This window comes from Mustelus asterias, chromosome 8 (genome assembly GCF_964213995.1).
Source record: "Mustelus asterias chromosome 8, sMusAst1.hap1.1, whole genome shotgun sequence".
Classification (NCBI taxonomy): domain Eukaryota; kingdom Metazoa; phylum Chordata; class Chondrichthyes; order Carcharhiniformes; family Triakidae; genus Mustelus; species Mustelus asterias.
In genome coordinates this window covers 107,820,755-107,834,602 of record NC_135808.1, presented here as the reverse complement: position 1 = coordinate 107,834,602, position 13,848 = coordinate 107,820,755, and the positions used below count along the sequence as shown (strand labels likewise).

General features: G+C 42.0%; 1 protein-coding gene across 1 annotated transcript in view; it reads right to left on the bottom strand.

Moving 5' to 3' along the window:
• Window positions 1–664: 664 nt before the first annotated feature.
• Window positions 665–13,848, bottom strand: part of hectd3 (HECT domain containing 3) — a 59,511-nt gene continuing 46,327 nt past the window's right edge. The window contains exons 19-22 of the mRNA XM_078218689.1: window positions 12,583–12,657; window positions 11,941–12,022; window positions 9,961–10,032; window positions 665–4,522 (exon numbers count right to left, since the gene is read on the bottom strand). Coding sequence (XP_078074815.1) covers window positions 4,438–4,522; window positions 9,961–10,032; window positions 11,941–12,022; window positions 12,583–12,657 — 314 coding nt within the window. The 3' untranslated portion in view covers window positions 665–4,437. The remainder of the gene's footprint in view (window positions 4,523–9,960; window positions 10,033–11,940; window positions 12,023–12,582; window positions 12,658–13,848) is intronic.

The following is a 13,848-nucleotide window of genomic DNA, read 5'->3' as shown; positions in this document are numbered from 1 at the left end:
AACCAAATTACAGCATTCTGAAGACCCATAACTGTTGCGTTTTTGAAATGGAGTTTTATTGTGCAAACTGTTGGTTTATATTATATTAACAAAACGTCTCACAGCCTAACTAATGTTTAATATTTCAATACAGGATTAATCAACCTAAATTACACATTTTACTCAAGTCTACTGAATTAGCCACATCTCGCTGGAAAGATGGAGTGCAATCAGAAAGTCATAGCTTGCAATAAGTTAGCTAAATCAGCCTCAGATTTAAGTTGTCATTTTAACCCCATATGTCCTGCGAGTAGGTTCTCACCTGTTGTGTTAATACCTGCTTCTGTAGAAAGGAATTCACAAATTCTGCTCCCCGGTGAAAAAGATTAGTTTCACTGGGGGTTTGTTCCCAGCAGAGACCACCACTGAGGTACATCATTTATTGGTCCGTCTGAGAGAGCAACGCCGAGTGGGAAAATTCCTCAATTCTGTGCTCGCAGTAGGGGAGCTACACTCAGAAGGGAGTGGGAGTAAGATAAGCACACGGGCACTGCAGTGGTGGGTTCTCCAAATTATGCTCCGTGAATGACTTTACACAATCATTAATTCAAAGTTTCTCAACGGTTTGGCAAATCTAACCAAAGTGCTAGCCACTGCAAATGATAAATCAGATAATTGTTCAAAATGGTTTTGAATAGATTTAATACATAACATTTCTAGACAACGGATATATTATATTCCTGGTTTTCACTGCTGCATCATCTGATATTAATATTTAAGAAACAAAAATCAGTACAAGACCAGGTCATATTCTTAAGCAACAGCTTATAGTAGCGACCTGCATCAAAGTGCAATATGATATTGTGACAGAAACAAGGATCCACGTTAAAATTTAAATCTAACCATCAAAATATCTGGATATGGAAAAATTCCAATATTCCCAGCTGTTTCATTTCAGCCCAAGGATTTCACAGATATTCAGCTAATGGGATCTATTCAAATATGGACCAGGTGTAGCAATCATGCTAATTTATGATTTATAATTTATCAGTTGTGTGTGCTGAAGTCCACAAAATATATATATATGCACACAGTGTGAAGCTTGAACTGCACTGTCAATCCAAGTTATAACGTTACAATAGACATTTCCCTCAAGAGTGCAGTATAGCATCTGCTGTTATTTGTTCGTAACCCATGAAGCAATGCATTGCACAATTTTTTCCCCCCAATTAGGCCTTTTTGGTTCGTTCAATCATATGTAGCCAATTAATTTATTAGCCTTTACCAGTGGTTTTCTGGATTGGCTATTGTGAACAGTACATTAAGTAGAATTTCTGGGTAGAATCTTAACCGTCTTGGTCTTTGGTGAAGAGTTGGGACCATTTTCAGCTTGGGAACTCAAAATGAAAGAATATTCTGTACACAGGCGAGACATTCACAAGCGCCTGGGTGTCTTTGTACACGAATCATGGAAAGTTACATGCAGATACGGTAGGCAAATAGGAAAGCAAATTGTATGTGCACCTTCCTTACACCTATATAAACCTTTGGTAAGTCCACAATTGGAATACTATGTACAGATCATTTGGTCTCCTCACCCAAGGAAGGATATATTTGCTCTAGGAGTTCCAGGAAAGTTCATTAGACTGATTCCTGGGGTAAGGGAATTGCTCTGTGAGAGATTGAGTGGACGAGACCTCCTTCTCTGGAGTGTAGATGATGGGGTGATCCTATTGAAATTTAAAATTCATAAGAGGCTTGACAGAGTCAATGTTTGGAGGTTGTTTCCTCTTGTTGGGGAGTCTAGAATTAGGAGTCAGTCTCAGAAAAAAGGGCTGGCCATCTAGGACTGAGAGGAAGAGAAATTGCTTCACTCAAAAGGGTGGAATTCACAACTCCAGGAAGCTGTGGACACTCAAGTCATTGAATATATTCAAGAGTTAGATTGATAAGATTTAGGATACTATGGGAATTAAGGAATTTGGGGATAATTCAGGAAAATGGAGTTGAGGCCAAAGATCAGCCATGATCTTATTGAATGGCCTAATCCCATTCCTTTCTCTTTTGTGGCTGTACTTCAAATACAAATCATTCACTGTGAAACACCTTTTAAAAGGCAAGCTTCCTTTCTTTAGAATTAGCCAAGAACTTGCATGGAATCTTGAATATTTAACAGTGTCAGGACTATACCTGGGGTTTGGTAACTTGACTCTGTGAGTAGAGGCCCTTCCTGTTGAATTTTCTGGAGTTCGGCCACTTAAGAGGGTGCCTCTGGGCTTGGTGACCAATTGGGAGAACGAGGTGAGAGGAGCGCTCGGAAGCCTAATTGAGGATGTGGAAAGAAAAACCTTTAAAACAAGCACAATGGTGGTGTTGTGCATTTTGGACAGCAAAGTTGCTGAAATAAAAGGTGGGGGGGGGGGGGACATGGATACCAGAAGGGAAAGGGCAGCTCTAATATTTATGATTGCGGCACTAATGCTGGAAGGTGTGAGGGCAAGGAGGCACATTCTCCTTCCAGAGACTCGGTTGAAGGATGGGGAGGTGGTGAGCAGCTGGGTGTAATATGGAGTGGTGTGGATGATGCCGGCGTTGGACTGGGGTGAACACAGTAAGAAGTCTCACAACACCAGGTTAAAGTCCAACAGGTTTATTTGGTAGCAAATACCTAAGCACATTTCTGCTCCATCTGACGAAGGAGCAGTGCTCCGAAAGCTTATGGTATTTGCTACCAAATAAACCTGTTGGACTTTAACCCGGTGTCGTGAGACTTCTTACTGTGTAATATGGAGAACAGAAAACCAGTTAGACAATGCTTCAATGACTTCTCAAGTCTGATCACGCAAGTGGCATGAAAGCATCTCATGGCAACAGTCAATCACACTTCCGTAGCCTTTGCCAGCACACATCTTTTCAAGTCTTCTCTCTGAAATCACACTTAAGAATCTCTGCTCAGACAGAACCTTGCTCAGAGACTTTCAAAACACTTTCGCCACATAGCCGATCTAGCACTCCCTATCCTACAACAGGCCCCCTCATACATCTAAAGTAAAAGTAAAATTTATTAGTCACAGTAGGCTTACATTCACACTGTAATGAAGTTACTGTGAAAATCCCCTAGTCGCCACGCTCTGGCGCCTGTTTGGGTAGACTGAGGGAGAATTTAGCATGGTCAATTCACCTAACCAGCACGTCTTTGGACTGTGGGAGGAAACTGAGCACCCGGAGGAAACCCACGCAGACACGGGGAGAACGTGAAAACAGTGACCCAAGCCGGGAATTGAACCCGGGTCCCTGGCGCTGTGAGGCAGCGGTGCTAGTCACTGTGCCACCCCGGACTGATCTAATAACAGTCTTCAGTCTTTTTTCTCCTGCAATAAGAGAGAGCGTATTCAATTCCTGGAAGAGGGGCAGAAATGGGGTTGGAGTGGCGATACTGGCATCAATGGCAGAGCGTGCCTTGGAAATTGGCAAGGTAACATTGGGACATGCTGCCACTGAAGAAGAGATGGTGGTGACTAGATAGGAAGGATGGCATATGAGAGGAGCACTTCACATTTAAACAGGAACAGATGCTGGAGGAAGAGATCGCCACAGAATGTCCCCATCGGAGGTCTGGGGAGGAGGAGATCATACACAATGCTGGACAAGCATGGTTATCTGTCAGAATTCCCAGAAACAGTGCAGTCCCTAGTGCTGCAGGTGGAGGAGTCCATCGCAGCCAGTCTGCCATATGAGTCCATGACCATCTCCACTGAAAAGTTGCCAACTTAATGGCAACTCAGATGTTAAGTCTAAGGAGTGGAAGCAAGCACTCAACAATGGCATCCATAAATTAGTAGTCACCTTTCTAGCACTTGCCGAGTTGCCTACATGGCATGAAACCTATGTGCCTGTAGGGAAAGAGCTATTACAAACTTAAAATGACTGCTCACTGGCATTTTGATTGCTTTAATAGGTTGAACGTTTCACCCATGAGGGCTCCCACTGCACAGTCAACTCGTCCCTGGGAGTGGACCAGAGTGGAATGGAGGTGGGAAGATGTCAGGTCACCGGCTTGTCATCTGTTTCCATGATTTTGCCAATCTGCCCAGCACCACTGCTAAGTGCCCAGTAAAATTCAATTTTACCTTTGTGTAAAGGCTTGGCTAACCATTATGTTTCAGAGAATCGTACAACCACATAGCTCTAAATGAAAACAATTGCAAGGTAGGAGGCCTTCATAGGTCGAGTGGTGACTCACCACTCATTCAGGACTTTTGAAACTGACAGCTCTAATTAGTTTGAGTGAATCACCAAGACTTATTATTCCAATGGCAGGGGGAAGGATTGATAAATGTAAAGATAAATCTTGGAATCCCATTCACATGGACATCACAAAAATTTAAAGCTGCTATAAGTAGGCCATAACTGATTTCAACAACTATATGCTGTTCAGTTCTATACAATCGATGTACGTCACTCCTCCCAGGGTACCATATCCGTGTCTATCGCCACACAGTTGTACGCTGCATATCGTAACTTCTCTTCACAAAGCTTCGCACTACAAATAAAGCACAGATTAAAGAAGCACATTAGAAGATTTTTAGACATTTGTGCAATTACATGCATATGTATAGTCCTTATTTATATTACAGAGGAACCTTGGTGGCTTACAAGTAGCTGCTGTTAACCACATCATAACTGCACTTAATTCAGGAAGGAAGAAGAGCAGAAGTGGGTGGTTTGGTGGAAGCTAGAGGTAAAATGAGGTAGTATTTGTGGAAGGCCAAATGGAAGGACCTCCTTATATTAATCGTACAGAACAATTTGCACTTGTATCGTGTCCTTTAATATAGAGAGTCCAAAGAACATTTTAGTTCACATATCAGAAATGTAAATAACTCACTGCAAAATTACACGATAAGCCAGAGTGCTGACATTTCCATAGAGTTTTAAATTGGTAATTTCATTAATTGATCTTTTGCTCCAAATTTATATTCACCAATGCTAGGGAATGGAACACTTTACTTTTGACCAGGAAAGTTTCCTCAATAACAATTACATCAATGTTACCATCAGAAGAGCAGCCCTGACTACAATAATGTGACCTTTTCCCATTTCCTACATCAAAACAACAACCTGCCTGAGTAAGATGTTGAGCTGTGATTATTTTTGTCCTACAGATCCAGGATCACTTGGATCTGGATCAAGGCTGGTCAACAATTTTATCCAAGGCCCTTGCAGCAGGCTGCAGGAGATTTTCACCTCCTCGGTCTTAGCCTCTCCCACTATTGAAAGTTATAAATGATCACCATTGAACCCATTACAACACATTTTCCTTAATATCTGAACTGTGTGTAGCTCAGTTCTTTTCAAATATTCACTAGGTTTGAATACATCGGGTGGGATTTACCACGCAACCCACTGCATGTTGCACGACAGTGGGAAGTGGTCCACCACTGGCTGGCGGTGGGATCTTCTGATCCTGCCGTTATCAACGGGGTTTCCTGTTGATACAACCTTCACCGCTGTGAAACCCGTCACAGGAGTGTGCTGTCGGCATGACCGGGAGATCCTGCCGTGTGAACAGCCGGAAAGTTCCGGCCATTCATTATTGCCAATAAATGCATCAGTGCAGCTGATCACATGACTCAGTGTAAACTATTTTACCGTCAGTTTGTGCCCCCATGCAAGAAGAATCCAATGAGTTCTTTAGTTTTAACAAGTAGGCTGGCATTAACACTGCAATGAAGTTACTGTGGAAATCCCCTAGTCCCCACACTCCGGCGCCTGTTTGGGTTACACCGAGGGAGAATTTAGCATGGCCAATGCAGCTAACCAGTGCGTCTTTCAGACTGTGGGAGGAAACCGGAGCACCCGGAGGAAACGTACGCAGACTCGGGGAGAACGTGCAAACTCCACACAGACAGTGACCCAAGCCGGTAATTGAAGCCAGGTTTTTGGCGTTGTGAGGCAGCAGTGCTAACCACTGTGCCACTAAGCCTTACAGTTTTCTTTCTGCTGTAAATGATCAAAAGCACAGATGTCCCCAAAATATTTTAGATGGATGAAAGAATTGGAAGAATGATAGATCAGTTCAAGCAGATGGATCATTCAGATTTATAGAAACAATCTATCAAATGATGGGAAGTAGACTGCAATATAAATAGGGTTGAACTAACTTCACAGCTTTAGAGAATAAGTTTCATGGAGATTAGGCTGCAGTGTGTGAAAACAAACAGGATGTTCCTTTTTGTGGCTGAGTGGTTTAGCACTCCTATTTTTGTAATGTATCCATGCCCTGAGAGAAAACACAGGCTACTCAATAACTGGTCCGCTATAAACCGTATGAAAGTGAAAATTCCTTCAATATTCTCTGTAGGGAATGCAGCTTGCAGCATTGCCAGTGAGAACTTATCACACAAAGAACAACCCTTTGCATCCAGATCGCTACAGGTGTTTTCCTGCACCACCTAGTGGTCAATGTTAAAATGGTATCTGCAGAACTTCTTATCCAGGAAGTCTGTGCAATGGACTTCTCTGCACCTGTCATCATAAAGCAATGTAAAAGGACAAGATTATCTTTGTCACATTTGTAGGGAATTCAATCATAATTTGGCTTCATTTGATTCCACCGCACCACCAGCCCCTCCCAGCCCCCCAATTCCTCAACTCCTTTCTCATGGACCTGGTTAAAATAAAGTTTCTATGCACAAGTCCCTTACGAACGGAAATCTTCCCTTGTTATTCTTGGCTATAATAAGGGTCATCATAGCCGAGATCTCAGACAATCCTAAAACACAATAAACATCTTAAAGAAGAATACAGCAGATTGAGAGTTCTGGTCCCACAAAATCTGGTGCAGTACTGAGGGACCTCTGCATTGTCAGAGATGTCATCTTTAGAATGACATGTTAAACCTAAGCTCTGCCTGCCCTCCCAGGTGAACGTAAAAGATTTGAAGACACTGTCTCAAAGAAGACCAGGAGGGTTCCCCGTGGTTTCCTGTCCAATATTTGTGAAGATAAATAATCTAGTCATTATCTATATAATTAATAGCTAAATACTGTGGATGCTGGAGACCTGAAATAAACAAAGTGCTGGAAAAGCTCAGCCGGTCTGGCAGCATCTGTGGAGAGTTAACATTTCGAGTCCAATGTGGCTCTTCTTCAGTATGGAAGAAGATTCATTCAGAAGAACTAAAGGAGGTCATTATCACACTGTGTTGTGGGACCTGTCTGTGTGCAAATTGACTGCTGCATTTCCCGTCTTACGAAGGTGACGACACTTCCAAAGTTGGCTGCAAGTGCTTTGGCACATCCCAATGGTTGTGAAAGGTGCTATATAAATGTAATATTTTTCTGTAACCCAAGATGATGGAAAAGTGGCATAGCATTTTAGTCAGGTCAAAACTACTTTCCTCCATTTTCTACATAGCAAAAGCAACAGCAAGATACCAGTGAATAAAACATTTAAGAAAGAGCTTTACAAAAAGTCCAGAATGGGTTAAGATTCTTTTTCAGGAATGACTTCAGTTTCTTGGCAAGCAATATCTTCTTTGGACCAAATAATTCAATCTTCTTGCCATAGTTCTTTGCTGCACAAGGGTGCTGTGAACTTCACTCGTGGAAACTGCTGTTTTTATTGACTACTGAAGAATTCTCCTGTATTGAATTATTTAAACACTTTACAACTTAATAGTTTCTCTGCAGCAAAGCTGTAATCAAAAGATTAGTAGCCTTACTATTAAGGATTGGAACTTCCATCCCTTGCCCTGATATAGGATAATCTGCAGGTTCTCAGACCTGACAGTAATGGCAAATTAGATTGTTATCTGCATTCACTAATCATCAACTTAAAGCTGCCTTAATTGGTTTCTGAACATGAGACATTGCCCAATGATTTGTGAACTCAGTCTATGATTTTAATTTTGAACATTTGGGAAAACAATTGGAATAAAGACAAAAATTCCTATTTTGCTGGATTCTCCATATAGCAATTCAACTGTTAAACAGGACAACTCCACTTCTCAGACAAAAGCAGATCAAATTAAAATTACAGCATGGCTTAAACAGAGACTTGCTTAGCTGATTGACAACTACTTACACCCATCTAACCTTTTTATAATAATCTTTCCAGTGAATATCATTCAAGTCTAAGGAACTCATCTCAGTCCAGACTACAACTGGACTCGTGCCCGAGTCCAGCGTGAAAGTAGAATAGCAGCAAACACAGACTGGGATTCAAGCAAAGCCAACTTGAAATTGAACATATGTGGTCATCAGCTAAATGGTACAATTTTAAAATGACATGCACAGTGGTTAGCACTGCTGCCTCACAGCGCCAGGGACTTGGGTTTTATTCCTGGTTTGGTTAACTGTGAGGAGTCTGCACATTCTCCCCGTGCCCGTGTGGGTTTCCTCCCAGTTTGAAAGATGTGCTGGTTAGGTGCATTGGCCATGCTAAATTCTCCCTCGATGTACCCAAACGGGTGCTGGAGTGTGGCGACTAGTGGATTTTCACAGTATTGCAGTGTTAATGCATGCCTACTTGTGACACTAATAAATAAACTTAAAAACATTTAAACATGTGTGCGAACATGGCAGGAATGGGGAACAAAGCAGATGGGATCCTGGGTTTATAAACAGAGTAGAAAAAAGCCAGGAGGCAATGCTAACCCTTTATTAAAAAAAACTAGCTTGGCTCCAGCTAGAGTAATGTATCCAATTCTGAGCACCATAGATTTGGAACAATGTGAAGGCTTGGAGAGGGTATGAAAGAAATTTATTAGACTGGTTCCAGGGATGAGACATTAGAATTTTGTGGATAGACGAGAGAAGTGGGAATAGCCTTCTGTTACAAGGAGAACCAAAAGGAAATTTGATCATGTTTAAAATTATGAAGGGTTTAGACAGAGCAAACAAAGAGAAACTGTTTACAACAATCATTGGCAAAGGAACCAGAGGCACTAATAGCTCAGATTTGAAATGCACTTCCTGATCAGGTGGTGGAAACTGATTCAATATTTGGTTTCAAATAGGAATTGGATAAATGCCTGAAGGAAAACAAATTGCAGGAATATGAAGAAATTAGACGAGACTGCTTTTGGAATAAGCTGGCATCGCCTTGATGGGCTGAATGACCTCCTTCGATGCTGTACTGATCTACGAATCTACAATCAGAGGATGGGCGGCACGGTAGCACAGTGGTTAGCACTGCTGCTTCACAGCTCCAGGGACCTGGGTTCGATTCCCGGCTTGGGTCACTGTCTGTGTGGAGTTTGCACATTCTCTTCGTGTCTGTGTGGGTTTCCTCCGGGTGCTCCGGTTTCCTCCCACAGTCCAAAGATGTGCGGGTTAGGTTGATTGGCCATGCTAAAATTGCCCTTAGTGTCCTGGGATGCGTAGGTTAGAGGGGTTAGCGGGTAAATATGTAGGGATATGGGGGATATGTAGGGCCTGGGTGGGATTGTGGTCGGTGCAGACTCGATGGGCCGAATGGCCTCTCTCTGTGCTGTAGGGATTCTAAGATTCTAAGAAGTCCAGTACTTAGTGATATATAATCACATCACCCCCATGTGGTTGTACCTTAGAAAAATGTCCTGTGCACTTCTATGATAAAAACACTATATAAATGCACATTTTTGTCATAGCAGCCAAACTGTCTAGGCTCGTACATGAGTAACTAATCTCAGATGAGGCATCAGTTGGAGTGTTACAATTGACTGCAATTCCTTCTGGCTAAAGACAAAAAGAGAACAGCTGGGGCTCCTGAACCCTATCTGGTGATTGTATGCACAGGAATATGTGGACCTCAATGGAGAAACAGGGTTTGGTCTTGGCTGTGATACACCAAACACTGGCTAACGCTGCAGGATCGATGTTAATGTGAATTAAGCAATGCACCAGAAGACTGCCATTAAAATACAAGGGCTAGCAACCTCTAGGAAAGGAGGAGTAAAGAATCAGAGAAAAGAAACATTATAAAAGAACAACGGACCTGGAATAGTTTGGTAGAAAAAGTGTACTGGAGCACGTGGAAGACTCTGGGAGAGCATCTGTTTTCTCTGATCTGTAATGAAAAAAAAAGATCAATTTTGTAGCAAAACATTTAATGTTTTCTATGTAAACTAAAACTTCGGCAACTTTCTCATTTCTCTTTGCGGTGCACACACACACACGCCCACACAATATTTTTTGACTATGAAATAAAAGTCCTGGCAACAAGTGCAATATATAATTTTCCTTCACAGGTGGGACAATAAAGAAACAGCTTCCTTTCAATATATAAAATAATTGACGAGAGAAACTAATATTAAAAGTATGCCCCAAATCTTATGCTTCCTATAAAAAATGATATTTTACTATATACTTCCAAACCAAGAAACAAGAGGAGGCTCTAACAGGCTAGGCAAAGGTCAAACACAACCATATCTTCATTTTTAACCAATACTGGAAAGTTACAAGTTCCAGCCAAGAGATCAGGAAGCTTAAAAAGTCATCTAAAGCAAAAAGTTAAGACAAAAGAAAAGAATTGGATGCTGGAAATACAAAACTCAATCAACAGCTGAAGAGAAAAACAACAATGGATTAAATGTACAATTGAAAATTTTGCTTCAATTGTTTAAGGCATTGGTGAGGCCACACCTGGAGTACTGTGTGCAGTTTTGGTATCCTATCTGAGGAAGGATGTCCTTGCTATAGAGGGACATAGCAAAGGTTTACCAGGCTAATTCCTGGGATGGCAGGTCTGTTGTATGAGGCGAGACGAGACTAAGTCGGTTAAGATTACATTCATTGGAGTTTAGAAGAGTGAGAGGAAACTCAGAAATTTATAAAATTCTAACACTGTTAGACAGGGTAGATTCAGAAGGAATGTTCCCAATGGTGGGGGAGTCCAGAACTAGGGGTCATAGTTTGAGGATAAGGATAAACCTTTTAGAACTGAGGTGAGGAGAACGTTCGTCACCCAGAGGGTGGTGAATGTGTGGAATTCACTACTACAGAAAGTAGTTACGGTCAAAATGTTGATTTCAAGAAGAAATTAGATATAGCTCTAGGGGCTAAAGGGATCAAGGGATATGGGGGTGGGGGGGGGGGCGGATATTGAATTCGATGATCAGCTATGATCAAAACCGTAGAATCCCTACAGTACAGGAGGCCATTCAGCCCATCAAGACTGCACTGACATACATCCCACACATGACCTATTCCTGTAACCCCACATATTTACCCTATTAATCCCCTTTACACTAAAGGGCAATTTAACATGGCCAATCAACCTAACCTGCACATCTTTGGACTGTGGGAGGAAACCGGAGCACCCAGAGGAAACCCACGTAGGCACGGGGAGAACGTGCAAACTCCACAAGGACAGTCACCCGAGGCTGGAATTGAACCTGGATCCCTGGCGCTGTGAGGCAGCAGTGCTAACCACTGTGCCACCGTGCCACCCCATTTTTTGTTTTTGCAAAGAATAAGTACTAATGGCAGAGCCAATGGCCTACTCCTGCTTCTAGCTTCTATGTTTCTAGCAACCAACTACAAAAAAACTAACTCTTGTACCTACATGTTGCTATCCCACTACTTTCACCCTCTTCAGAATTTGTGCAACATTTGTCTAGTCTGCTGAAAGATGGTTGATTGAGGACTTTCTTCCCAGTGCTCCAAAACCAAGCACTACAGTGGTCAAGAGGATCCTGTGAGGATCCGGTGCCACACAAATGCCACCTTGTGGCAGCAGGGAGATCAGCAACTTGTACAGTGCTAAGCTGCCAGTGTAAATTTAACCTGGTGTTGTTAAAACTCTTACAGTGCAAGTCACAACAGCACTGCCCGACAACTTCTTCACCTTTTCACCATCGATTTTCATTTTGTTCTCCATTTGAATATAGGATGTTGACGGCACTCTATTAACTAATTTCTCAGCACACTTTTCACCATCTAGGACAATCACAATCCAACAATCTAAAGCACTTACCCTGACTTGTCTGGGTAGATGAATATAGGGGCAGGCAGGCGGCTTCTACCTGTAACAAACCTTAAGAATCGACTACGATCCTCTGGAAGACAAATTAGAAATTAGGAAGGAAATATATAAAAGAAGCATTTCCTATCTCATCATCTTAAGGCACTTTGTCAATATATTCCTAAGTTAATGGAACTGAACTTACACTCATGATGTCAAACTTCTAAAAAATTTGCACCATGCTACGTTCTTTATGATTAATGTAAAATAATATTCCACAGGAAACTGCACATGCTAGTAGCAAATAATTATTTCCTGAAGCAGCAGCTGGTCTCTTGTAACAGTTAATGATATTTTTAGGTTGCATTCAGAACAAAAATCATCATATTTCACCATCTCTGCTCTGACTAATATTTTAGAGGCAGCAGAAGTGCTGCAATGCCTTTTAGCTGTCACACACACTGGCCGATACTCAGTCTAATGAGCAATGGCAACACTGTCAGAAATTACTAGTTATATCCACAAAATTATAGGGAATTGGCCATCGTGCAATAATCTTCAATTTAGGAATCACGCAGGTATCATTCACATTACGGACACTGGTACAAGGTCGGTTTAACAAATCCAGCAATGACAGTGCAGAAGGTCACTTACCATTAGTGAAATTCGTGAGTGCTTCCCAAAGATATTTAACTCTGGTATCAGACTGCTCCAAATCTTCAAAGCGAGCTAAAAGAAAATATAGATACATTCAGATAAAAAGAAACCACCAAGTCTGAACTGCTTTATTTCTTGGACAACTGGTTCCCCTGTTGTACTATTTAATCCGAGTTGAAGGGTCCATGTAGCTATCACAGCAGCACTAGAGGATATATGGACATTATTTGATTTGATATTGTCACACGTATTAGTATACAGTGAAAAGTATTGTTTCTTGCGCACTATACAGACAAAGCCTCCCGAGAAGGAAAAGAGAGAGTGCAGGATGTAGTGTTACAGTCATAGCTAGGGTGTAGAGAAAGATCAACTTAAATGCGAGGTAGATCCATTCAAAAGTCTGACCGCAGCAGGGGAGAAGCTGCTCGAGTCAGTTTGTACATGTCCTCAGACTTTTATATCTTTTCCCTAGACAGTAGAAAGTGGAAAGAAAGAGTATGTCCAGGATGATGCATTTTGGTAGACTGAACCAGGGCAGGACTTACTCAGTTAATGGTATGGTGTTGGGGAGAGTTACAGAACAAAGAGATCTTGGGGTACAGGTTCATAGCTCCTTGAAAGTGGAGTCACAGGTGGACAGAGTGGTGAAGAAGGCAATCAGCATGCTTGGTTTCATTGGTCAGAACATTGAATACAGGAGTTGGGACATCTTGTTGAAGTTGTACAAGACATTGGTAAGGCCACACTTGGAATACTGTGCACAGTTCTGGTCACCCTATTATAGAAAAGGATATTATTAAACTAGAAAGAGTGCAGAAAAGATTTACTAGGGTGCTACCGGGACTTGAAGATTTGAGTTGTAAGGAGAGGCTGGATAGACTGGACTTTTTCCTCTGGAGCGTAGAAGGCTGAGGGGTGATCTTATAGAAGCCTATAACATAATGAGGGGCATAGATCAGCTAGACAGTCAATATCTTTTCCCAAAGGTGGGGGAGTCTAAAACTAGAGGGCATAGGTTTAAAGTGAGAGGGGAGAGATACAAAAGTGTCCAGAGGGGTGATTTCTTCCACACAGAGGATGGCGAGTGTCTGGAACAAGCTGCCAGAGGTAGTAGTAGAGGCGGGTACAATTTTGTCTTTTAAAAAGCATTTAGACAGTTACATGGGTAAGATGGGTATAGAGGAATATGGGCCAATTGGGACTAGCTTCGGGGTTTAAAAAGAGGGCGGCATGGACAAGTTGGGCCAAAGGGCCTGTTTTCAT